The 27,597-nt window shown below is 43.4% G+C and overlaps 1 protein-coding gene across 1 annotated transcript; it reads right to left on the minus strand.

The window, feature by feature from the left end:
* Positions 1-861: 861 nt before the first annotated feature.
* Positions 862-21,168, minus strand: KCTD19 (potassium channel tetramerization domain containing 19). Its single transcript, XM_071814420.1, is given in 20 exon segments — positions 862-974; positions 1,269-1,370; positions 1,925-2,079; positions 2,510-2,699; positions 3,347-3,357; positions 3,557-3,619; positions 3,754-3,866; positions 3,868-4,409; positions 5,396-5,504; positions 6,546-6,562; positions 6,564-6,630; positions 8,523-8,665; positions 9,049-9,152; positions 12,102-12,262; positions 13,481-13,658; positions 13,893-14,018; positions 15,506-15,656; positions 16,457-16,517; positions 18,749-18,881; positions 20,934-21,168. Coding segments are annotated over 20 exon segments (2,760 nt in total). The 3' UTR covers positions 862-875.
* Between the last annotated feature and the right edge of the window lie 6,429 nt (positions 21,169-27,597).

Raw genomic sequence — 27,597 nt, forward strand, 5'->3', positions numbered from 1 at the left:
TGATTGATTTGTCTAATAAAGGTTATTTTCTTTATATGAATATTGTTTGCAGTGTATCTTGACTTCAGCACGGGAACCTGGGCTGCAGAGGGGGATATGGGTGCACTGAGGAGAGCAGTTTTCCTTGAGGCATCTTAATGCCTTCAGAGTTTAGGTGGGAGATTGAAGTGATGTTTCTTTAATCAGGTGGTTAGACAGGATGAAAGTGACGGTGTCTCGCTTGAGTTCACACCATGAGAAGCGTCAGCGTTTCTCCCCAGAGCTGCGGAGCTTTCAAAGCAGGAATAGCAAAGTGTCACATCTGCACAACGTGCTTAAAATAAATCATGAAGTAACTGCTCTAAAGCTCTGATTATTATCCTAATTTTATTGGGCAAATAATATTAACAAATATGTTAGCAGACGGGATTCTTTTGTTCATTTTGGCTAAATAAGGCTCTGGGGAAGGAACAAGCTTTTGCCATATTTTAATTTCGGGTGCCAGGAAGTCATCTGAGGGTACAGCTTATCTGCATCTGCAGCCAGGAGTGAGATAAACGCTGGGTCACGGGTGGAAAAGCAGCATGACCAGAGCAGGCAGCAGCTTTGCAGGTGCCTGGGGGCTGAAGCTGCAATCTGGCCTTGTGACAGCATCATCTTCTGTTAAATAAACCCCACGTGTCACTAATGGAGGTGTAAGACATCTCCTCCTTCCTTACCTTAAGCAGAAGACTGCTACTGATTCCTGACTAAACAAAATCACTGTCCAAAGTTAGGGCTGAGCAAAAAGGCTTTTTCTTAATTGCCAGATGAGTTGTGTCCCCTCCCCTGCCCACCAGAAAACAAAAACATTCCAAGAAGTAGCTGAGTCAAATTTTTATTAATGTTCTGTGAACTTAAATTTCCAAGGCAAAGCATGAGACAGGCCTAGCAAACCCTCTGTGGATCAGTAAGTCGAGGCAGCAGCTGTACTTCCATGCCAGGGGCAGAGTAAACTGGAAAAGCACAAAACCGAGGCCGTCATTAAATCACCCAACTGCGGAACAGCAGCATCACTGACTCGTTTCTTAACAATGCTGAAAGTCTTCTGCCTACTTTTTTTGTGGGCCATCTTGTAAATAAGCAGCACGATGTTAAATTTATTAGGAGTATACATGACATAAAATACTGTACCCGTTAACTTGATCTGCAAACAAAACCGGGACCAGTGAACTAATTTGAACAGGAAGCCAGCGGTGTTTGGAAAAGGCTCAGCCCTGCAGCATCACCTGGTGGCAAACACTACTTACTTCCACCCACTGAAGCAGCTCTTCCTGAACGTTCCCGTTCCCTTCAAAACACTCCATGTTCAGTAAATCCGCAACAAACTCCCTGGGTGTGATCTGTCGAGTCTAAAATACATGACATTGTCATATCAACAAGCAGGTGTGCTTACAGGTGCCCGGCGAGCAATACTGTGTGTTAGTGACATTGCCCATGGGAGGGAGAAGTTCCCAGTCCGGCCTTGGCCAGGGTTAATTGTCGGTAAGGTTAAAAAGGCCGGTGTGGGGCAGCAGGATCCCGCACGGGCTGGAAGCGGCTGCACCGCGCGCTCACAGAGTCCAGCTCCCCAACTCCCTCTCCTTATTCCTTTCTCCTCCTCTTCCACAGGAGAAGAAAACACTTCTGGTCAGAGCTCTTAAAGCAGATCCACAGCTGGGATCAGTTACTTTCAATGCAAATTAAAAACCCCAGAAGTTCCTGGCCCCCCAAAGCTGGGCCTTTATTTCTGCCACAACCCCACAGCAGGGGTGGCAGAGGCTGCCAGGGGCAGGACACGCTGCTGCTTATTATAATAATTGCTGCATGAGCAATGAAGAGCTGAGCTTCTAACTCCTGCCACCCTGAGCGCCTGGGGAAGCTGAGCAAGGACGGCTCGTCCGGGCTGTTGGGAACTCGTACCTACCCAAAGCCTGTTCACAAGGGTCCCGACTTTGGCTGTGATTTCTTTGGGATCCTTCTGCCTTAATGAGTCCAGGATGACATCAGTCAGGAAAAAGTGGCACTTCCTGGCGTAGAATATCTCCTCGTGCGAGAGAGCAAAGGTAAGAAAAACTATACCTACAAGGAACAGTGGAAAGAACACAAATACATTAGGAAAAAAAAAACAACAAAACGTAGTTTTATCATTCACCACTTCAGTTAACCAGCCCTTGGCTTCTTTAATGCCTTTGCTGTCCAAGGTTTTTCTGCACCCGAGGCCTAACAGCCAGTGTTCATATCTCAGCCTAATGTAAGAGTTTGCCTGAATTAAAACAAAGTAGTATAGATTTCACACCATTGCATCTTTCCTCATGAGCTTCCCTGTAAATGCTGAAGGCACCTGCTGGGTTGGGCAGCTGCTGTCCAGCTGTTCTGAGGAATTACATGAGCAGCAGTTCGGCTGCGATAACCTGAGCTGCTCAGCCCGTCAGGACTGAAAACAAACCATGAGTGGTTTTTCAAACCGAAAACTCTGCAGCAAGGCCTAGAGGTGTTGCCAGCTCCTCACCTTCAGACAGTGCTTGAGCCTGTGGAGCCTCCAGCCGGCTGCCATCCAGCTGGGCGCTGTACACAACACTCTCCCCATCGCACGCACAAAAGCCGTCACTGCCTAAAACCGGAGGATGCTCAGCTTTAAGAATCAACCCCACATCTCTGGTCTGCCAGAGCAAGGTCTGCTGGTTCGCTGACCCTTGTTTCTGCGAAGGAGCACAGTTCGAGTTTTACAGGAAAGCCTCGATCAGTGGTAACAGGAGAAACACATTTTTAAGTACGATGACAATATTGTCAATTTCTCTTCAAAGTCATGCCTCCTTCTGTCTTTATCCTGTTGTGATGTTTTGCCAGGAAAGGTGAAACACCACTAGACAGTAAATTACAACCTTGACACCAAATTGCAGTCTCAGGTATAACACTACAGGTCTTCTCTGCTTCCATCTTTCACATGGAAAAGTCAGACCGAGCAACCACTACATACTGCTTAACGGAACCCAGGCACAGCTGTCTGAGATTCTTTCACGTGATAGGAAAGAGGGCTTTTGTTTCTACGAAAATAACAACCTGGCTTGCACTGCTATAGTAACAAAAACACCAACAATCATTAATACCTTTTGTTTTGTCAACGGTTCTATGAAAACCTGCCATGTTGCCCATGGTGGAAGCGGAAAAGAGCAAATCCCATCCTTCTCAGGGTGTCAGAACCAGTCTTGGACTGGGACTTTCCACTGAGGTTTCTTGAGTTTGCATTTAGTGTCTTGGCTAATCAGATAAATCTTTTTTAACTTCTGCACATTTCTGTAGAAACTTCCACATTTACCATAAAATCTTACAGATTTCTGTAACCAACTCTCTGGACGACTTAAGCACATCAAACCAGCTTCACTGTTCCTTGCACAGCTCCACAGGCAGAGCAACAAGGAGACAGTGAAAGAACAGCTCTGATGACAGTGAAGCTAAAACCAGCTCCACCTTTCTGGCAAAAACACTTTGAGTAGTAAACTCTGCATAGACAATCCATAAAATCCAGCCCTTGCTTAGCAGCTGGCAATCAACTCACTGTCTTTTAGAGGGATGAGTTTCATGTGCAAGGTCTTATGTCTTTCCTCAGTGGAAAAACTTCCTATGAGCAGAAGAACAATTAAAAGGTAGTCTCACTGAAATTCATTAACATGATCAAAGTATCTTTTTTATGCAAGGCATTTAGTTAATTACTCCCATAATTTTGAAAACAACAATCCCAAAGCAGTCGTTTACCTTCTAGTTGCTCCCTGTTTATATTCTCTGCGTTGTTTCCTGGTTCAGCAGTAGCTTTCATGGTGCTGAATTGAAATGTTCCGGCACTCGGAGCAACTGGCAAACTGTGTGAACACGTATTGCTCCGGCTGCTCTCCGTCAGCGCCGACTTTGTACTGGGTACTGCGATGGTTTCCTTGACCTGTAAAGCTTATTTTCCCAGGAGCAGAGGCAATGGGAGCTTTGACACCCCTGTTCTTTCGGGGAGTGTTGCACTGAGATGTATACCCTGCGATACAAGCGCCAGACGTTCTCACGTGCTGAAAATCGCACCACTTGTTGCTCACCGTGTCCCATTCCTTTGCCAGGGAAATTAATTTCTGGATGTGACTTGCTGAGTCTTTACTTTCTCCTCTTTTCTTTGTTAAGCTGCTTCTCATTCCCCTCTTCCTCGGGGGGCTTAACAAATCCTTGTGGCAGCTGGAGTTGACCAGGCTGTCCAAGGATGCACCGTATCCTCCAGGTGTGTTCGTCCGCTTTGTCCCTCTCACCTGTGAAATCATTCTGGAGCACTTTGCCTTCTCCTCACTGGCATCTTGCTTTCCAGTCAGATCTCTTATATTGCTCCATGTATTAACATAGCATCTACTGGAATCCACAGCTGTAAACGAGTACACCTGAAAATACAGTGAAATGTTGTTATTTCTAATTGGTATGGAAGAAAGTTTTGTCTTTTCTAATAACTGATGTATTTTACTCATCCTAACATAAGCATTTAAGGATTGAGTTCTTAATCCTGGAAAGTGCATTCTGACTTCTGGGGAGGATCCAGTCCCTCAAGGCTCCCCAAACCCAGCCCTGATAACTCGGCCCTGATGTTGTGCTGTCCTGAATCACCTCCGTTCTTACCACTGAATTTTGCTGAACCTGAAGGTAGATAACTGCAGTGGCCAAGGCACACAAGCAGCACCTCAACATCCCCACTACAATTTTTGATTTTGATTATCTGAACTGACAGCAGCACATTCTGTACAAGAAACATTGCCTGGCAAGTTAAAGCAAGCTGTGCAACCACTCTACCACGTTAAAACCAGTCTTAAACTACAGGGTGGACCACTTTGATGTCAGCGTGTAAATGCTACAGAGGCAGCACCTGCATTTCACCTTCTTTAGCAGACTGAAGGCAACTTTCGGCTGCTGGTGTCCAACCAAGGACTAAAAGTATTCAAAGACGAGCAGAAAGTCCTTTTCCCCCTTCCCCTGACTTCAAAGACTATAAAGTTTCTGCAGGACCTTATCTGGCCTGAGTGCATTTCTTAAACTTGCTGCTCCCATCTTCACCACCTGCGAACCAAGAGATCTGGCTCCCAGCTCCTCCTTGCCCAGAGGGGCAGAGCCCGGATCTCCTGTGACCCAGCAAAGTGCCCCAGTTCCCAAGTCACACTGAGATCTGCCTAAAAACACTTCTCCCCCGGGGACAGAAACTCCCTAAGGGACCAGGAGCACAAACCACAAGACCAAAAGGAGAATCTAATCGAGTGTAGGCTTGTGGGATTTAAACCAAGATAAGACAGACCAGAGGACCTTGACCTGTATGACTTCACAGCATACAGTCGTTGGATAAAAACAGAAATAAAAGCCCAGCCCTCAGGACACTCCTTACTTCTTTGGGGTCTTCGCTGAACTCAAGTTCCTTATTCCAAGACTCAGTACTTAATCTTCTACATGGAAAATAAACTCCATTGTGCAATTCATTCTTCTGGATCCATAATCTAGAAAATGAATATTTAAAATTGTTTTAGAACTTTTTCCAGAGGTGACACCCGGTCAACCTGTAAAAGGACTTCCAGTCACTGTCAGATGTATTTCAACTTTAAAATGCCTTAATGGCCTGTGAGCAGCCTGAATAAGAACCCACCAACTTCTAGAGCTCTCCCAGGAAAATACTGAAGAGAAGGGCCATTCTCGGTCATTTTCTGAAGTTCTCTGTGTTCGGGAGTTGAAATGTCTCAGTTCTGTGGGCTTTCCAAAGGGCCTGTGGTTTAACATTTTGTCTGTCTGCCTAGCGAGACACTGGAGAAGAAAACACCAGTGTTTGCACATTCACAGATTTTAAAAGGCCAGAAAAGACCACTGTGATTATGTGGCCTGGTCTCCGGTAACGCTGAATGCTAATTCCGGTTTTATTGGCAAAATGCCTTTTAGAGAAACATCCAATCTTATTTTAAAAGTTGTCAGCAACTGAGAAATAAATTCTGAGAAATAAGTTCTAAGAAAATGTCCAATGGTGAATTAATATACAAAAAGTCATGGCTCATTTTCAACACTAATTTGTCGAGATTTAAATTCCAACTGATCTCAATCCTTTTCTGTGATGCTGCACCATAGATCTGCCATTCTGCACCCTGTGGTGCTGGTGAATCATCTAGGGGGTCTGCACAAACCAGCTGGGCTTGGCAAAGCCAGGGCTGAGCCAAAGCTCATAAATCAGACTCTATCTGCTCAGCCTGGCATCCCTGTACTATAGTTTTCAGTGCGCATTGCAATATTCTCAATATTTGGGCTTAGGGAGATATCTCAGCTGCCTTTTTCCTTGGTTATTGGAGAACAGCCTGAGGACTATTCTGTTCCTGTTCCAAATAACTGACAGGGGAAAATGTGGCCCAAATGATAGTGGAATTGCTCATCCTCCAGTGGCTGTTTCAGAAAGAACAGAGAAAATTGTGCTCCTTTCAAAGGACAAACACTGCTAGGTCAGATGAAAAGACGTTATATGACTGAAAACAGAAAGAAATAAGAGAATTTTTATCTACCTGTATGCGTCAAGATTGATAAAGTGCCTCTAAAAGAGAAGGGATCTGGTACTCCTCTGCTTCTTGACAGCAGAGAGGCCATTCTCTGTAAGTTATAAATCAACCGAACTGTAAAATCACTACAAAACCATCTTACCAGATTATCTTTTCCAAATATAATTTGGAAAGTTTAGGCAGTCACTACACAAAACAAAAGATGCATTCAGACAAGTGATTTTTCTTTTAAAAGACGGACAAATAGCCGTTCATTTTAAATACTGAAAAGTACCCAAACAAATTTTTTTTTTCTGTTTCACATCTGGCATCTAAACAACAATTAAAAAAATATATATCTGGTTTGATTGACACATATATATAGAAATTTTACCATTAACTACCATTGACTTCCACAGAGTCAGTATTTTATGTCAGCAACCCCAAATTAGAGGACCTACTTCTGAAAAGGTGCAACCAAAATAAATGAGCTTCTAAACCAGAGGTGTTCGGCAGCATCCCTCTCAATCTTTGTGAAACTTACTATTTTTGATACTTTTTTCCAGCGACTGCCCCTCTATAGTAGTTAAGTGAAACCACTGTTCTCCCTTTTTTCCTTAATTAGGCATGGCTCCGGATGGTAAGACCTGATTTTGGGAAACAGGAGTCCTACTCTGCTCTGTGATGCTCATGACACTTTTTCCATAGGGAATCCCATAATGAGGGTTCACGGATTCAATGGGCTGCTGGAACATCCACCATTCCCAGAAATACTTCTAGCCCTAGAACATGATTATCCCTGCTAATAAGCTATTAACATGGTCCTGCTTACAACAATCCCCAGGCAGGGTTTGGCCATCCAGATGTTCCAGGAGCTGTGTTCATGGTCGGGAGGAATGAAGACACATCTCCGGGAGGCTGAAGCAGATCAGCTGCAGAAAGGCAGCTGGCCCAGAGACCAGAAACATTCCCAGACGTGCTCAGTTTGCTTGTATATATAACTGTCCTGTCTGACATCTGGCTGCCTGTGCCTTTGATGACAGACATGAAAGCAATCAGTGGTTATTATATCAAAGAAGCCACTGGTGTAATGTTTTTGTTGACTTTGGGGGAAAAAAACAACTCTCACACTCCTTGTGGAAATAGCCACATGCGCTAAAAATGACTGCATCAGCTGGTGATAAGTTGTGAAGATATTCTGCCTACTAGAGACGATCCAACAAACAAGGGATTTGAGAACTGAAGAGCCCAAAAGATCTTCTGATGCCAGGCTGAATGCAAAAATCGTAAGGTGTAGCGGTGGCAGAATCATCGGTCCCAGGGTAACTGCTCTGAGAAGCCTCAGCACGAAAGGATCCATTCTGGGTAATCTCGAGGGCAAGTGAAACGCGTTGGAATATCCCAGGAATATCCCCAGGAAATGGAGGTTTCAAGCCATCTCAATTTCTGACGTTTGACACAGTTTGGAGACCTAACGGACTGATGTGTGTGTGGAGGGAGGGGGCCCTCTCCTCTCAGGCACCCCGTGTTCCTCCATTCCTGTACCACCCCAGTTTTGGAAGATCTGTTTTTAAGCATTAGAACAGAGGTACCAGCAGAGGGGGCAGGTGGAGCGGTTTTTAACTGGACTAACCAGACTTGGCTGCCATTAAAAAAAGAAAGAAGACGAATCTGAAAAGGGGTGCAAAGATCTCACCAATAAAAACATTTTCCTTTTTGCTAAAGGCGTGCACACAGTGCACCAGTTTGTGACATACCCTGCGGTACAGGTGGCTGCCATATCGCTCGTTAAAATAAAGGCATACACACTGACACAAAAACTTATCTCACAATAATCTCTCAATCCAAATAATCTATGTTTAGATGGAATAGTTTGCTTCAGGACTAAAGGAAAAGTCTTAATTCTTTTGTACAATGTTTCTATGAAAATCAGAAAACAAATCACCGTGTTTGCTTCCTGTACAACACCTAATCATATGAAAGAAACACATTCACTCTGCTTACTTAAATTCAGCTGGCAAAAACAATTTCCCAAACCTTAGAAAACTGAGAACGTGCTGAAACATTTCCCCATCTCCACGGATTAGAAGACTTTGACCACAGGTGATCCAACAGACTTTCTTGTCATTTGAAAGCAGCTCTGGGTACTACAGAAATAAAAATACATTAAGAACAGATTTCTGGTGTTAGTCATAGAAAGAAATCCAAACAGGATTTTTCCTTTCTCAGTAACAGAATTAAACTGGTTCCATCAAGTCTATTTATATTATTAATCAAAATACTTATATTATTAGCCCAGGAAGTACTTTCTCGGGAAGTCCAAGATTTATTTCCCTCCAATACTTGAACATATTCGCTTAATATGAAATTCCCAGTCTACATGTGAAGCTCTGATTATTCTAAGTTTTCAGGTCAAAACCATTCTAATAATTCTCGTTGCAAGAAATACATATTCTAGCCTGTAGAACTACAGATTCTGTCTTAGGAAGGTTCATGTGGAGGCAACGCAAATACAGTTAGTTATCCGTACCTTCAATAAAGTCTGTAGGCAAGTTTCATACCAGTTACTTCCTACATAAACTTTCACAATCTGATGGAGGGAGCATGCGGATACTTCTGCTGTCCAATCCGCACCTAGAGATGGAGTAACAAACAGAAAGGTGATGGCTAAAGTAAGTGCAAGTAGTAATTATTTTGCTATAAATACAAAGTTAATAGGACATGGGATTTTGCATCAAAATATCGCAAATCATAATTATATGAAATAGTGACGTGTAGTCCATGCACAAAGAGCTGGAACTCTCCTGTTTTGTTTAGGGATCACACACAACCGCAAGCAAAAGGCCGGTCGGGATGTGATATCTGAGCTGTGGGTAACGTGGTGCATCCACGCTGCAGCCAAACCACCTCTCAACAGGTGCAAAACAACAGCAAGAAGGCCACGTGCAGTAGCATGGTCTTGTTCGCTCATTTATGTCAGCTAAGGTAAGTGAAGATAAGCATACTGCTACATTGCCACAGAAAGAAATAATTTCCAAAGTACTGAAAATAAGGGGGAAAACTGAAATATTTAAATATTTTTCACTTTTTTGAAGTGAAGACTCAGCTTGTCAGCACATGTAAAGTTAGTGGAATTGCAGGGCAACCTGGAATTGAGCTATCACATAATTTCCCATCTTTGCAAGGAACCGCACTTCACTATTTCCTTTGAAGATGACAGTGCCGTGGCAGGCGTGAGCCTCAAAGAGCTCTTATGCACAGAGAGCAGATCTAACATAACAGCTTTGGATATATTTTAGTCTGGGTTCAGCCCACGTCTTACCTTAGTGTGACAACAAAGATCCAGGAAAGTTTCCTTCAAAATCTTTAATAGTATAGTTCACATTACTATGTATAGTCAGTTAATTCTGGGACACTGTTTTAGGAAAATCAAAATAATTTGCATTCAAAAGCAATGGTTTAAAAAAATCCCCAAACAACTAACTTTGAAAAGGGCTCCAGATTGGAGAATTGTATTTCTTACACCATACCTTTACAGAGGATACAGGCAAGTCGCACTCTTAATGAAATTATTTGGAGGGCTATGCATAATGATATAAATAGATTCTACTATCTCTAAACAATTAACAAACTAGCAAATGCTTATCTGATGTAGCTGCTATAGTGGGACTATCCATCTTCCATAACACATGTAAAATTGAAGAGTCATTTATTAAGACATTTAAGTCAGAGTTATTTTGTTGTAGCATGTGTTATCCAACAGGCCACACAGTAATGACACAGAATTCATTAACTGCTGTTTCAATTTAAGATCAAACCCTCCTTCTCAAGGATTATAATTCCATTTAAGAATTGATAAGATTCACTCCTTTCTGCATACACACCCATCACATGGTGGGGTAGGGAAGAATACTTCAAACATAAGCCACTTCACCTTATTCTGGGGAAAGACGCTGATGGGTCAAGATGGGAAGGATAATCATCCCCTACAGAAAGACTCGGAGGACCTTGAGGGTGGAGTAAACTGGAAGTAGTGTCTTAAGGGTGCCAGAGCACTGGCACAGGCTGCCCAGCGTGGTTTGGAGTCTCCTTCTCTGGAGACATTCAAAACCCGCCTGGAAGTGATACTGTGCGATCCACTCTAGGTGAACCTCCTTTAGTGGGTGGGTTGGACTAGATGATCTCCAGAGGTCCCTTCCAATCCCAGACATTCTGAGATTCTGTGAAGTAAGGTCACAACTACAAAATAAGAAGTCAGATTTGCAAATAAACGATAGGAAATACAGTTAGTATCCTACAAACTGGAGCCTTGCACTTGGATGGGACAAAGGGATGTCTGCACTCGTTTATCCCAAAGTGATTGTTTTCCACCACTGGAATAGGGAACTGTGAATGAGATTGTAGGATCTACTGAGGAAGCTAATTCCAGCAGAATTAGTAGTAGCATAGTCTAAAATACTGGAGAGTTTTCAACTGGATTACCTTGTAAAGAGTGTGATTAAATTTATCTTTCCTGGAGCCCATGGCATAACAGGAAATGTGGAAAGAACTGTCCGTGTTCAGCCTTAGGAAGAAGAGGTTAGGGGAGGGTCTTATTTTCTGCAGCTAGTGGAGGGTGTAGGGAAGACAGAGCCAGATTCTTCTTGGAGGTACAAAGTGCTAGGTCAAGAGGCAATGGAAAAAAGTTGGAACATAGGAAATTATGTGTGTGACTTCATTTAGCACAAGGGTTTTCAACTATTGGAACAGGAGTCCAAAAGGCTCCAGGATCTCCATCCTTGGAGATACTCAAAGTGTTTCCTGGCAAGGTCCTGAGCAACCCAACCTATGCGACCCTGCTCTGAGCAGAGAGTTGGACTAAATGACCTCCAGAGATCTCTTCTGGCCTAAATTCTGTTAATATGAGGAAACTGGGATAGGTGAAAAATCCCTCAGTTAATCAGGGAATCATATTAACTCTTGTTAAGAAGCCACAATATGGGCTGATACAAAATGTAATAATTTCTCTACAAATGCAGTAGAGGAGAAGAGGAAACAGCATTTATGTTAGAGGTCAGTTTTAGCAAGGGCTAATTGTGGCTGGAGGTTAGAAATAGATTATTTAGTTTAACAGTAAGAGTTGTAAGAACAGTCCCACATCAGAAAAATCGGAGCAAAAGAAACCCAGTATTTTCAAGGTAGAACATGTGTTGATGAAAGTAACTTGGATGGTCTACACTCAAAGGAACTTGATTCAGAGAATTAGTTCAGTAATTAATAAGACTGACAAGATTAGAAAGTAAAATTATTGAAATATATGGATAATACTACCTAAAGCCAGTGTAGACTTACTTTATATTTCACCTAGAAAATAATGTAACTCCTCGAGTGTTCACTGATCAGCAGCAGCCAGTTAATAAACCAACAGGGCTAACAGCACATTTTAGGAAAACCGACACTGTCAGTCAATGAGACCTTCAGGTCACTTTTGTACTGTAATGATCCCTTAAATGTAGATGTAAATCACTGGCTGAATAGTTGTATTCAGGTAGTACTGCTCATTATACTTTAAAATGAAAGAATTCTTGAGAAATCTTGACTTACTATAATCTCAGCTCTCTGCTGGCATCTGCTGTTTCAAGTAGCACTTTAAGGCATCTTTCATTGGTTCCTATGTGGTGTCTCTTTTGTCCAAATAAGCACAGAGCTCTTTGATTTCAGAAATACTTTCAGTGAGGGGGAGTCGGCAAGTTCCCAGCCAATTCCTGTCCAAAAGAAAGGGAATCACTACACTTGCAATCCTTGTTTTACATCGCATTGCTTATTTTTGATGAGTACAAGTCAGGTAACATGAATTCTCCTACCTTCACCTACCAAGCTTTACTTATAATTTTCCCCATCATTTTTGTATTGAGAACAATCTGACATTGACAAATAAAGCTATTGCAATAGAGCCATTCAATAATGATCTGCAATAGTTTTGAATAAAGCTTTTAATATGGTATTTCTCCTCCGCTGGATCATTCCCTAGTGCCAACAGCACATGCAGACAAGATGCCAGGGACAGAGATGAGGTGGACATGTTTAATCTTCTTGCTGTCTTTCTATCACCCTTTACAGACTGGCTATTATCTGTTGGCACTAAATTTGAAGTTTCTTACAAGCTGCAGGAAGTTCTTCTATCTGTGGTTGATGGAATTACGCGCGGCTGACCATCTAATTGCGTGGCAGGCTTCAACAACCAACTGGTTCATTGTGATTTGTTTTGCTTTTCTTAATTCAAATCACAACAAGCAGGTGAGAGAAAATGGAAGACGGTTTTTAATAGAGAGTATTAAAATGTGTCTTTTAATGTCTAGCTTTACGACTCACCTAGTGAGTGTTTGCAGTTAAAACAAATCCCTCTGACACAGGATAGATGTCTGACCTCTACATTTACATTTTCACCTGTTTCAGGAGAGTGGTGCTAATGATTCACTAAGGAGCCATTTTCCTACACGACAGAGATTTTATTAAACCAGTACACTGGTATGGTAAATCTGAGCAATCAGGCTAACTATAGGCAGAAGTATGTCTCAAAGGATCAGGTTCAAACACAGTATTCAGAAGCCTACATTCTTTCTTGGACTAGACATAGCAGGGTGACTTCAGAAAAGCCTGTACCCATAGCCTTTAGATGCTTTTGGAAATCTTGTACAAAGTTTTCTGAATGAATTGTAGAACGTATATTTTAAGAACACGGGATCATTAAAGAATTTCCATATACCACTTTGGAATTCTAGGTTTACCAGCCTACAATAGGACAGAAGGATGCCAGCTCGTGTAATTACAGTCACCTGAAAGTTTAACAGAAAAATTAATACAAATTCTAAAAGACAAGCTGCTGAGAATAAGACTCCTTTTCAACTGCAAAACCCATGGGACAGGCCTTTGAAAGAACCTGAAGTTACGCTGAAACAGCCTTTGTGAAGGCAGGCGGGTACCTGGCGTGTTGGAAAAGGACGCCATGGCCGGAGACGTGCAGGCGGCTCCTGCCCAGGTCGCTGCCCACGCAGAGCTGTCCCAGCGCCGAGTCGGGGTAGTTGGCCAGCAGCCCCAGTGCCATGGTGAACAGTGGGGTCCCCCCCGCCACCTGGACTCTGCCGTGGTGGGAGATACCACAGAGCAGCTGCCTGCAAGGAAAGGATGTCAATACAGCGCCCCAGAAGATCGGCAGTTAATAATCACTATCAAATTTGCCACTGTTTTCAACGTTTTATGGAAATGAGTTGCTAAGACTACTCACCTCAGTGTTGATCGTATCAATAGAATCTCCATTTCAAACCCTCAGTTTCACAAGATAACATTAAAATCAATGCATACAAGGAAGAAAATATATAGCTATGTGCATTGTATTACCTCTATAGATCTTCACAGCATCTATAAGTTCAGGAATTCCCAGAATTAAAACTTCCTCCTCCAAGGCATCTATGTTGGAGAAGTCGTCAGGCAACAACATCTTCTCTGAGCGAAGAAAATTAACTTGAAAATAGAAATAAAATATAGGAAATGTGTGCTGACATCTCTGTCCACTGTTCAGATCTAGCAAAAATAGGTTCTTATTTCCTTCAACATTACTATTTGCAAATGCACGCATACACAGCAGATAATACATGTACACCAGGAAACACTTTGAAAACACAGTCCTGAAAACAAATGTTACGCTACAGGAGATCAGACACAGCATAAACAACAGCGGAAGCACAGAATTAGGTTAGTTTTGTTTTATTTTATCACAGCATCCTGAGAAATTCCTGTGAGAGGTTTCCTGTTTGTTTGGCTGCTTTTTTCTCCCCGGGCACAGCCCCATCCCACTGTGCATTTAAACACGTTTTCTCATATGCCAATATCAGAGGACTGGCAGGGAAAAAGTGTTGCAATTTCATATCCGTCTTGTCTTAACTGTGTTCACAGAGGATTAAATACTGTTAATATATGAGTTATGTGATCCTGACATACTTTTGAGAAGTACCTGTCTTTTTTTTTTGAAGTTGGAAGATTATTTAATGGGTGAAACACGAGGTTTTTTACTAGTGAAAAGATAAAAGACTGACTAGAGATTTAGAGGTACCATGTAAACTTTTTCTACCCTAATTACTGATTGATAACAGCAGTTCCAGTACCTGATGTCATTAATGCATTTTAGTTTGGAAAACCACTGGATTAATAACACCCAAATAAGTAGGGCCAGAAGCAAGTAAATTTAGGCACATGTACTCTGGAAGCCACCAGGTAGAGGCTTTGATTCTTGATTGATAAACAGGGCAGTAAAACTGGCAAACAGCAAAACAAGCCAAAGAAAATCAAAATATTAAAGACTGTGATATTTTAACAAGTATTATTGAAGACAGACAGAAACAGTTTAATATTAAAATGATTTAGACATACCAGAATATTAAAACAAAGAGCAGTTACCTATGAAGCGGAACTCGCTGCACTCGCACTCGATCAGGGCTGCGTTCTCAAGCAGCCACAGCAAATTACTATCATTAACTAGTACAGGATATTTTGCCACCAAATCTAGTGGCAAAAAAACAGTAATTCACGTCATCTCCTATATCTAGTAAAGGTATATCCACTAGCCCTAGGGGAGCTCTTGCATGCAACCCTAGCCAAAGAAAATCAGAGAAAAATCAAGACATAAATAAAGAAGAATGGAACTCAGATATACACTTTGGAGATCTGACTAGTACAGCAAGGCAAATAAAAGTGCGTTAATCTCATGCAACACTTAAAATTTGTGCAACCAGATTTGTACAACCAAAGGATGGAGCCTTACAGCCCAGCACAAAGGAATAAACATTTGCATGGACTTTCCTATTTTTAAAAATGAAGATAACTATTTTAAAAAAAAAAAGTCTCAAAAAATAAATTTTGCAAGACTTAAACATCCCATATGTGCAACAACTGAGGACGGTCCCTGTGTATTCCTAAGGATGCAAAAGAACTTGTCAATTTGGGACACTTACCTGTGAATGCTGGACTGTTAGGAGGAATCTCCAATGACTTGCTGGTACATTTTCGCATTCTCCAGTAATTTGGAGATTTTCTCTCAGCTACTGGTGTATCCGCAGGCTGGACATGTAAATCGTATTTCCTGTCCTTCAAATTATCTAAAATCTGCCAAGATATGTAAGGTTTTTCTATGTATTACTTTAATTCAAATAATTAATCAAAAAAGCAAAAGCAGCCATGGGAAAGAGTCTAATGCATGCCATGCGATAATACACATCCACCAAAATACGCCTTGGAACATTATATAAGACCAGAACAAATACATTCCTAAGTTTTAGGTACCTAAAGGTAAATGGAATTAACTTGTAGAGAACACTTATAAGAACTTGTAATATAATTAGAGCCATTAACGTATTCCAAAAAAGCCAACTATTTTTCAACATTTGTGTTTTAATGGCACTTCCTTGTAGTCTAGTTCTGCAATTCAAGGCAGCACACTGACATTTGTAGAAGTATACAATAGTATACTTATTTATGCAACACTAGAAACAGTCAAGAACCCAGCACAAAGCCTCAAAGACCCTTTGGGCTCTTCTTAATAACATCTTTATGACAGGCTGTAGGAATTCAATGGTTAGAAAGGGGAATCGATGTCTGGTTCAGTGATAGGAATGATTAACTGTCCGTATCTCCTGATCTTGTACTGAATAATAAACAAATTATTTTAAACTTGGAACAAACAGTTATGTACTGTTGTATGATATTAAGTACAAAGTAACTTTAGAGCCATGGTTATGACTTCTAAAACACATGTGTAAAATGCCTTCAGGAATTAATAAGGTTACACTGAGAAGAACTTAAAAGCTGGAAAATGCAAGGATTCTAGTTCAGTGGAAAGTGTTCCCAGCCATAGCACAACAGATTAAATATGTGAGCATGTACAGTTTGCTAATACAAAAGACTACCGAAGTTGGGTGGTCTTCCTCTCCCAACCTATTTGGAGATACTACATATTTAAACACAGTCCTAAAAGAAAATCCAAAAATGTTCATGTTAAACCATAAATGTTAACATTTTGGGCTAAAAATAGCAAGCATAATAGTATCTTTGAGACAATTCCACAAAAAGAAACTCAAAGTTTAGATTAAACTTAGAGGAAAGCAAATATTAAAGTAGAAAAACACACATTTCATCCAGCCAGGAAGTACGGACTCAGCCTTCACTGGCACAACTACACTGTATTTACAATTAAAAGTATTTGTAGCTAAATAGCAAATTATTCATTACAGATATCCATTTAACATTTGTTTACACAGCTACAGAATAGGAGGAGAGGAAGAATCATCACTTCCCCGTTTGACAGGATAGTGAATTCGGTGGTGTCCCATTGGGATGAATTTGTTTTCAGACAGACTGACCCTTCTCAGGGAACAACAGGAAGGGCAGCATGACTTTCCTCACATTAAGAGGTTCATATTCAACAAGATCAGTCAGTATAATTGTCATCAAGCACAACAGCAGATAGCAGCCTCTGCTTGCTTTAACTTTAGTTTTAAAAAGCAAGTAATGACGGTTGAATGAGCTCTTACAGAAAGGTCAAGCGTGAAATTTGTAACGTTTTCTGTACTCACCAACCAAGGCAGACAAGTTGAATGTGGCAATTATTTGTTTGGATACCTATCACAAGCATCGATAAAGTGATATATGCAAACTCCTTGACATCTTCCTACTGACATTATTATCTAAGAATGGAAAAAGAAAATCTAGAAAAGCCACACAGAATATCTTACTTTACCTGTAATAAAGGTGTCGGCTGCAAAATCAACGCTTGCTCATACAATAAGTTCAATTCAGTGCAGCTGATAAAAGATAATTTTGAAGTCTGCATGTAATAATGAAGGTGCCTAAATATAAAACCATCTTGGTCAATAAATAATCTTAGATTTTCACCCTGATCTTGTACAGAAGCTTATTTCCACAACAGAGATTCAGGAAACTCAGCGACTTTACTTTTGGGAATTGAGAAATACCAGCCACCAACATTAAAATTAATTAACTCCTCTCCCGTAGATTCCATAATGCTCTCTGGTTCCTTTAAAGAGAAGAGGAAAACATGTCAAGAGGCAAGAATGAGCATGTAAACTCTGAAACAATGTGATGCTTTATTTTAAAACTCAATTGCACTTCACATTTTGTTTTTGATTCCACAGTAGCGCGACAAAAAATAAAGCATGGGGTAAATGACCAAGAGAATTACCTTCCGATTCACTTGCACATTCCTTAGTTAATATGTTTATGATCATGGGCCTTGACAAGTCAGCAAGCCGTGAGGCTTTACATAGTGTAATACTTACGGTTAAACCTTGGAACAACCGGGTCTATATTTATGCTGAGCTTGTCACACAGAACAGCAAGTGAAATCTGACAAATGTCTTCCTTAAATACTAAAATAAAAGTAATAAAACGCAAATAAATATGGTACACCCCTCCACACAACCTGTGTGCCTATGGACACACCATATTATACAGTTAATTTCTATTTTAAGATGCAGATATTTATTATTACGTTGGTCACAATCTTCTTGATGAGACAGGAAAGAAAATAAGGATGCTCGGTAAGCACATACATGGCTGTCAGCTAAGCAGGGAGAACAACGACCTGAAGCAGGACAGGAACACACAGCTAAGCCTTGCAGCCACTTTTCACATTATTGTATCACACTGAGATGTGGATTAGTCTGTGGCCTACTAAAATGGACAGAAAAGTCAATTCATGGCTGAAAATAAACAGACAAAAAAAGCCTGTGTTTGGCACAGCAGCTACCCCCCAAAACCGAGGAGACAGAGTTTCTACTGACAACGAACAACACAATTCTTGAAGCAGAAAAAAGTGATGGAAGATGATAGCTGATGTTTGGAGTGTCTTTAGGCTATTTCGTATACAAGGGGGTACAGAAAGAGGTTGGTCTTAACATAATGGCATTGCTGGGCAATGGGCAAGAGGCCCAGGGGAGACACCCAGGTGTGACAAGGGTGACAAAGTGGGGCAGTGGGTGACAGGAGCCTGGTGGTTGGGGCAGGGGGGCCATGGGCAGCTGGTGGGTTTGGGGCGATGGTGGACGCACAAGCTGGCCAAGGTTGCCTGTTACCACAGAGCCAGGTTTAAAGCTGGAGCAGGGGCTGCTCACACACCCCGAGGATGCTGTGGTAGCCTGATTAACAAATTACAATTGCAGCCTTTTCCCAGCAACGCTTACCTGGTGTGGGAAGGGCGCTCTCTCCCCGCGAGAGACTCGTCAGCCGCGTTCGTTTGAGGGGTCGGGGCACCCGCGTTGGCGGTTGGGGCCAGAGAAGCCAATTCCTCCCTGCTCCAGTACTCACTTCCGTAAACTTCCCATCATTGGGACACAGATTAATCATGCTTTTGTGAGCTGGCAAGTCAATGAAAAAATGGTAGTAATCCCATAATTACTACTGTTGAACAACTCACCCTAAGATACAAGTGTGTGGCATTGCTAGGAGTATTTACTTAAAGATCTTTAAAGTACCACTTGTACTACAAATCACAACAAAACCCACAAAAAAACATAAAACACCATCAAAGACATTATTTTTTCTTTTTTACTGTGTCAGTGGTTTCAAACAAGAGGTTGGAGTTCTGAAGATTGGTTAAAATATGTGCCAGAATCAGCCGCTGCTGTGTCTCCCTGAGCTGCCTCAGCTCTGCAGAAGCAGCAGCAGCGAAAGGGATAATGTGTTATTTGACCCAGTAAATGAGACAACGAACACAAAACCCAACAGGACAAGCCTGTGAGATACAAAGAAGGGATCTTAAGCAAGCTGCACCTCAGTTCGGCTTTTCATTTCTTCTGTTACTGCTGAAAATAGCTATGTGAACATCAGTGGTTTTTTCTGGTGCTTTTATAGTTAAGTCTTTCCCCTGAGCTTATTGTTTTGCAGTCTGTGTGTGTGATGGAAGGTTAAAAGGGGCTATGACTTCTCATAATGCTCATATCAGTAAGTATCTACAGACAAGAGGAAGAGGAGTTCACACCTTGAGCCAAAATGAATGAATATGTAAGCTTTAGGGCTCATTTAATTACAAGAAACCAAACCAACAAAACAAAACGGCAAATTCTGATTTCAGAAGTGATTCAGAAACAAAGATCCCCAATTTTATATCAGTTGGTAAAAGCATAGTGCTCACACTTGCTTGTACACCTGGTGATCAGACCACATTCAAATTCACTCTTTTAATATAAAGCTGACAGTGCTGTGGAGAGGCTCGGTTTTAAAATCCTTCACCATGAGGTACTTCAGTGCCTGTTTTACCTGCATTTGAGGATTTTGAGACCTCCACGATGGCCCCAGGAGCTCCCAAATGAGGATCCCTACAAGGAAAGGGACCATCCCAAACAAGGGCTGAGCCTCCCAAAGGCCCAGAGGAAGAGGCGGGTCTGCAATTTATTTTAAAAGCCAATTAACACAATGGTAACATGACAGCTTTTGTTAATTAGATGCTGTTTCTGTCATTTCTCTTGGATAAAATAGGAAACAGGTGAGAAGCAAGACCCAAGGAATAAAAAAAAGAAAGCCAAGGTAATCTGGAGGATGACGGCTCATTACTGGGCTAAATGTGGTTAACATCCAGGATTTTTAGGGGTTTGTTTTTTAAATAGTTTAGGGAGGACTTTAGATAAAGATAAAGGAGTTCTCATCAACATTTTAAAGATTTCTCTGGTGACAAGGTCAGCATTTAAAAAAAAAAAGAGGGATTGAAATGAATGCAGGTTAACTCCACATGTTAATATATAAATTGTATGTATTGGGATAATTTATATATTAAATGTTAATATATAAATAAATGTGTAAAATAATAACTGCATCTTGGGACTGTGTCACATCTCATCAATGGGATTATTTGTCTTTAACTTGTACATATGTTTACCTATTAGCAGCTCTGCGTGTTATTGCTGGAAGTCTCAGATGGCACAAAGATAACTTTATTTAATTGCTTTATTAATAATCTCCCCAGACAGCAACTTGGAGGCTGCACTGAGGCAGATTTTTGTGTTGGATTTTATACTTTGGAGTTGCTGGTTTCTCTGCCCTCCTCTCCTGGCAGGCTTGCCTGCAAAAAGCCAATCACAGCAACATTGCAGCACTGTTGGATGTTTCAGATGACAGATCTATTAGGGAGGGTGAAGGAAGGGCTGCCAGACTGTATTTTGGCATAAGGGGGAAAAGGGGAGAGTTTGTTTTATGAAAAATAAACCATAAAACATTTAAATAAATACGGTATGAACAAAAGAATAGTCACCATTGTCCTCTCCCGGCCGTACAGTGTGAACCCATTGACAGTTCAAAAGCTTTGCTGTTGGATGGGTCCCATTTTCAAACGACGCCTGTAGAGTTTCATCTATATTCAGCCAAGCGTTTCACTTTGAAACCCTCCGCCGCCCACGCGTGCTGGCCGGGCAGCTGCCACGCTGCAGAGCGGTCCTGCTGTCAGCCGGCCCCCCCGCTTCCCGGGAGAACCCGCAAACACAAAACACCCCTCTGCCGTCATGTTCATACTGATTTTTGTCTCATGTCCAACCCTGGAAAGATCTGGGTCTGTCAACACAGCAAAACTTCTAGCAACACTTGCCATCTTCTGGACGATCTTCAGGGCCATCGCCAGGGCTAAGTGCCATAGTTGTTTGAATTTCTGTGTTTCCCAGATGTTGCACATGTATTTTGGCTGTGGTTTTGTGTTTTACTCGGCATGATTGCACCACAACCTGTCGCAGGTCCTGGTTCTCTATGCTGCCTCCAGCTGTGCTCCTGCTCCCTTCCTCAAGTTGGGTTTAACAAACACACGGCTGTGGGGTGTATCAAATCAAATCAGACTCTTGATCCAGTGGAAATCTGGTCACCTTTTTCCCCGTGGATCTCACTCTGATGCACTGAGTCAGAAAATGAGGTGTCAGGGCTGAATGAGATATCTGTCATGACAGGAGTTCAAAATCTACACGGTCCACCTAGAGAAGAGCCCAAGCTCACCCAGTTGTGATGCTGACCCACCCTATGTTACTCTTCTCAAAGCTCCATCTCACTGGAGCAAGAAATGCTGGATTTATGAGGGCAGAAAGGCGGAGATCAATGCATAAGGGTCTCTTGGTTTTGTAATTTACCTTGAAGTCCACTTGGTAAAAATCCCAGGAGAACCAGGACGCACGACTTTCCCAAAACCACTGGCCAAACCTGTGGCAATAATGCGAGCAAGAGGATGCTGAGTTTTTCCCTCCTCTGCTCAATAACTTCATACTCATGTTCCTTGAGACTAAAATGCATAATGTAGGGATACCATTGCAGATGCTGCAAGGAAATGTTTAAATCCAAAGCTAAAATCTGTTTCCAATTAGGTCTCAAAAATAAAAAATCCATAGAAACATTTCTGTTTAGATTTGTTTTCTGACATCAACTAAGCTCCCTGTTCGAAATGCCTGAATATATATTTGTGTTTCAGATTTTGCTGTTTAGGTTATTTTTTGCACATCTATGCAGGAGTGTTTTGAAAATGTCTTTTTTTTTCTTTAGAAGTGTGTTTCAAACAAGTACTTCAAAGCAGTGACATAAGGGTTAGCATAAAATCACACCATGTTACACTCATTGTCACTTATCACTCTTCAGAGGGCTCACCAGCATTGTTGGAAAGACTTCTAGGGACTTACCAGGAACTGGCAAAACTGTAGAAAAGTGACTCATTTCTTTTAACATTTGTGACCCTTTGTTATTTTGGGGATTTTGTTTTGTTTTGTCTCATCACAAATGGATTATCTGATGCAGCAGCTGGGTGAAGGCCTGGAGGAGAGACGTGTATCAGCTTCCACGTTACAAAACATGGACCAGGCTGCTGCTTCTAGTCATCGTGTCTCAAGAAATCAAACGTCCAAATACAGCAGGGCAAAACGGAAAGATTTCTTTATAGCCTCCTGGGCACCAAGAAAATGGTGGCTGATGTAGCTTTATATAGCCATGCTATATATATGCATTTTTCAGGAGCTTTGATTCACTGGATAGCAAGACCAAAATTACTGTAAGGTAATAAGGAATCAGTACCATCACAGGATGGATACCTGGACTGCTAGAGGACCAAAACAAACTTTCCTACAAACTAGATGTGATTATCAGGTATTTTCAGTCTGTCCTCGCCCTCAGACAGGCAAACTGACAGCCATCCAAACCTTCATCCCCATTTGTCCAGCACACTTCAATGGCCTGGATAAAAGGCGGCAGGAGTGATGCCACCTGCGATAGTGTCACAGGCCAAGGAGGTCTGAGCATCTCCTCCGACCTGCCCTGGGGCAGAGGCCGCACGGTTCCATGCCCTGGATGCTGCAGGGCGAGGAAAACAGCACTGAACGGTGGGGCGGGCTTTGGCCACTTTGCATGCCTTGAGTTTTCAAGACTTTGGGTGACAAAGAATGTTCCACAACCCCTCAAAGCAGCTCCAGAGATTTTGTGCTGAGTGTAACCTCCAGCCATTGGATCCCATGGTCCCCTTTGGTCCCGTGGAACAACCCTGCCCATTAGAAAGCTGCTCGGCACAGCAGTGACTTGTAAGATCAACCTTCTCCCTGTGTCTCCTTCAGATGAGTTGTTACGGAAGAATGATCGTCTGAGTTCCCCAGTGGAATTTCTAAGACTGGAAGTGAAACAACTTACCAACCTTCAGGAGACCAGGGCTCTTCTGCGGGACAGCCGGAGGTGTGGGCTGGGCACAGGTAGGGTACACAGCCTGTCTGTCACGGCAGGAGGTGGCACCTGTGTCCCAGCAGAGCTCCTCCGGTCCTAACTTGTGTGCTTCTTGTAATACCCCTGCACTGCTGGCAAACGGATGAATTCAGGGCTTTGGCACATGAGCGAGCTATTTTGGTGATCATTAGTGCAGCTCCAGGAGGCTGGAACTGGTTACAGACTTCAAAGCCAAGATACAAAAATGCCAGTTCAGTGAGCGGAAAGTCAGGAATATTCTGGGCCTGATTAAACTACTTTTTTTAGAAGTAGTATCTCAGGTCAAAATGAAAGAAGACTTTTCTTTCGCGATCAGAGCACTCCAGCTCTTTTAGCGCATGCTATCAATCTCTTTGAATGGTTTCTGTCAGTTATTAACCATTGCAAGCCAGCCATGCATGAAATCTTAAATTGAATCATAGCTGTAGTTGTAGTCATCTTGAAATACAGAGCTCTAAGCTACAAACTTAGAGCTCCAAGCACAAACATTTTAAAATATGATTTTGAATAAATAGAAATCAGTGTATCAGTTTTGGAAAAAATCCTCACAGCAGGTTCACCCTCCTGAATGCTTGCTCGCTGTTTAATTTCTTTTCCTGCAACAATCTTGCCCAAGTCTTTAGTGTCCACAAACCATCCTGCTGAAGCAGTTCACTGAAGAGAGCAGCCACGCTATTCACAAACCTCGTCCAGCTGAGGAATGCGCCGGCCATGACACATCACCCGCACTAGGAAGAACTGCATCAGTGCCATCAGCACACGGCTCTGATCAGTGCTGCACTTCAGAACAATTACGCAGTTGTCCACCATACAGGGAACAAAAGACATATTAAATAGGGCCTGTGTTCAGTTTTATCTTGTACAAAATCTCATGCAGTATAAGCTGGCGTATCTATATATAAGCCGGCAAATCTAATCCTTGCCTTTTTTTGTAGTTCTCAGCATCTTCCTGCTCCTATCTTCCCCTGCCTTTTTACACTTCTGCCGCAGTCGTCATGTTAACAAAAAATAGGCATGACTCCTGTATAATAGAATTTTATCTGAAGCCATGCAGTGCTGAGAAGATGGTAATTTAGTTAATTGAATTCCCTCTAAAATGGCCCTGAATCGATATTCCAGCACAGTGCTGGCAACACGTAGCTGGCAATGACGTATTGCACTATCACTTGTGGTCAAACCAATGTCTCAGGTCACTGACTGCAAGGATTTGAAATCCTAGCCCTGATTTAGATGTACACCTCTGAGAAAGAGCCTGATCCACCAGGGCACAAGCTGCTCTCTGGATCTTGCCTGAACATGATTTACAGACTGGTCTGTGTATTTTGGAAAACGTTGTCCATCAGACCATCAGCAAAATGGAAAAGTACTGAGCTGAGGAAGGCAACGCAGGTACAGCTCGATGGAGAAGCTGTTTTCCTGGCCTGAGACCAAGGATCTGCACTATACCGGGCAATACACTCCGTAGAGGGATGCTCACGAAGGGAGAAGTTTTTTGGAACAGCAACATCTATCAGCTATTCCCGGTGCTCCTACACAGGGACAGAAAGGGTAAGTCCTTGCTGGGCTTATTGTCATCCACTCTCTTGCTCTTCTAGGAATGAATCTATATCCTTGAGAAACAGGGTGGTCAGTCTACAGCGCTATCTCTGGTCAAACCACTCATCCCAAAGGAAAATGACCTCTCAGAGGAGCCAGAACCCGGTCCTAGGCATACAACTTGCTGTCAAAGTGTGAAGCACTTCAATAAGTACAGATGCGGTTCCAAGATTATTTTAGAAACTCACTAGAGAAGTGACCTTGGGGGCAGAGAACACGTTTTACAGCTAAATCCACCATAATCAGTCAGCTGAGCCTTCTGGGCTGTGTCTCCCTGTAAAACCGGGACACCAGCCTGTGAGAGGGTCTGGGTTGTCCGAAATCGTGGAGACTGTTTGTGGTGACAGGGTTGGGTGCGAGGTCTGGCACGTCCCTCTGCTGCGGGAGCAGGGCCAGTGAGTGGCCAAGGGGAAGAAAAAAACGGGAAGGAGAAAAAAACCTTCATGTCTGGGGTTTGGATCAATGCAAACAACATAAATTCTGGCTGAGACACCTTCCGCCCGCTGGCTCCTCTGCTCTGAGGCAATTATACATTGGCTGCAAAATGTCTTTCTTGAGCTGGTGTGGAGCCAACCTCAGAGCTAATGCTTGGCCAGAGCTAATTCATTAGTGCAGGGGAAATGGCTGCAAGCCCTTTTGTTTGGGCTGTGTCATTTTCATCAAAGAAAGTAGTTCTGCAACCAATATTTTAAGGTCTCTGCTGTCTCTGCAGCCTGTGGCACCAGTTCAAGCTTCACTGGGAAAACAGCTGGAGCTGCTGGTCCCATGGAAGTTCCTTCAGGTTGTGGTCTTCTCAAGGGATGGGCACCCCAACTGGCCTCTCCTTGTTCATCCTGCGCTCCAGTGCCAACTGTCCTGGGGACCTCTGCATTCCTGCCCACATTAGTCATGAAGACTGATGTTTAAAGGCCATATTCCTTGCACTTACCTCCCCGTGAGGCCATGTCTCCACCTGGCTTCAGCCACACACAAGGGCTGTATGATGCATCTGTAACGCAAAGCACAGCCTTGTGCACACATGTGCAGCCAGCAGCTCCCAGGAGCTCACCGCACTGGTATTTAGAAAGTTTTCCATAAGACCCAAACCAATGTCTTCTTGTTCCCAGGAAGCTGCTTCTATCACTTCAGAACTGACTTCTTTTCAGGCTGATCTTAGGCACTTCACAGCTGTTAGACCCTGCTGGGTCTTTGCCAGCACTAATTTTCCTGGGGCTGGTTTGAGCAGGACTGAGATACCAGACTAAGTGGTGTCAACCAGCCTGGCCAGAGTGGTCTGGCCATGGCCACCCTCACCACCCAGCCCTGTCCCCATGCAGCAGACAGCATGTGCTGGAGCTGCCTCCGTGGGAACAAGAAGAAGGTTGGAAGGGGCAAGCCTTGTGTGAGCTGTGGAGCAAATGGTGAACTTGAGGAGAAGCTGCAGCAGGTAAGGAGCACCCCTATGCTGGGCGGCTTGGCAGTGAGTGGGAACTGCTAGCCACTGCGTGACCTCTGCCGCTAGACACAGGGATGCCAGAGCTGCTGCTCTTGCCATGTGCAAGCTTAAAACTGGAAAGAAATCCACCTCCTGGGCTTGCTTTCCCACTATCAAAAGCATCTCAGCACCCACAACTCCCCTTCAGAGCTGCCCCAACAGGGGTACCCGCTCTGCTCCACCACCGGCTCCAGTCCAGAGCCACATACAGGCAGGGGATGAATCCGCTCACCTCTTCACAAAACGTTTCTCCTTCACAAAGCCTCCAAGTCTGTGCGCAAGGATGGGGCTGTGGATGGCAGCTCTGCAGACCGTGGGGCAATGCTGGACAGCCTTGCTCTGGAAGGTTTTGCACCTCGTTTTTGCAGCTGGACAATGAAGCCAGCAAAGGGTTAAAGCCGCACCTCCCCCTGCCCCAGCAACAACTTTTTGAAGGAGCAACATTGGATCTCAGAAAGAGCATTTAGGGGAACAGACAGCCACGAACTCCCTCTGACCTGCTCAACGGAGGGCTAAAATCCCCCCAGCCCACACCCCCACCCTGTCACTGGTGGATACTTAGTGGTAGTCCCTCACTGGGGGTGGGGCTGAAACCAGCCCAGGAGACAATCTCTTCCTTCTCCTGTGTTTGAAAAAGCAGGTGGCTAGGATGCAGAAGGTGCAGGGCTGTGCAATGGCAGGGAGTGAGCCCACTCGAGCCACATGTGCACCCCAGCACATGCCTCGTGGCATGGGCAGTGCTGGTGCTGTGGCTGAGGCACCTGCCAAATAACCTGTGGGTTACTTAGGGAGCCTGGTTCCAAACAGATAACCACAGAGGTGAGTATGTAGCTGGAAGGCCTGACTCTGCCACCCAGGCAGCACTTCAGCAGGCTCTGCCCGTGTCTGGGACTGTGGTGGCAGCACCTGCACCCCGCCTTATGCACCCGAGCACCCGCAACAGCAATCACCCCATCCCAGAGGCGCCGTCCCATCCCGGAGCCCCATCCGTTCCCAGGGATCGTTACCAGGAGCTCATGTGTTTGGTTGCAAACAGAGCAGGAGCGGCAGCCAGGCGTTCGTGTTTGTGTGCCTGCAGTTGCTCAGGCAACCCGGGGCCAGCCAAGAGCTGCCAAAACAGCCGGCGGCCAGGGCCGAGCCCATGCCGTGGCTCTCCTGGGGCGGCACAGCCAGCCCAGCCTCCCACTGCTCAGCTGGACGAGCGGGCAAAGGGGCTCTGGCTGCTCGATGCCGCAGAACACAACTGGACCGGGAGCG

This window comes from Patagioenas fasciata, chromosome 13, assembly GCF_037038585.1.
Source record: "Patagioenas fasciata isolate bPatFas1 chromosome 13, bPatFas1.hap1, whole genome shotgun sequence".
Taxonomy (NCBI): Eukaryota; Metazoa; Chordata; class Aves; order Columbiformes; family Columbidae; genus Patagioenas; species Patagioenas fasciata.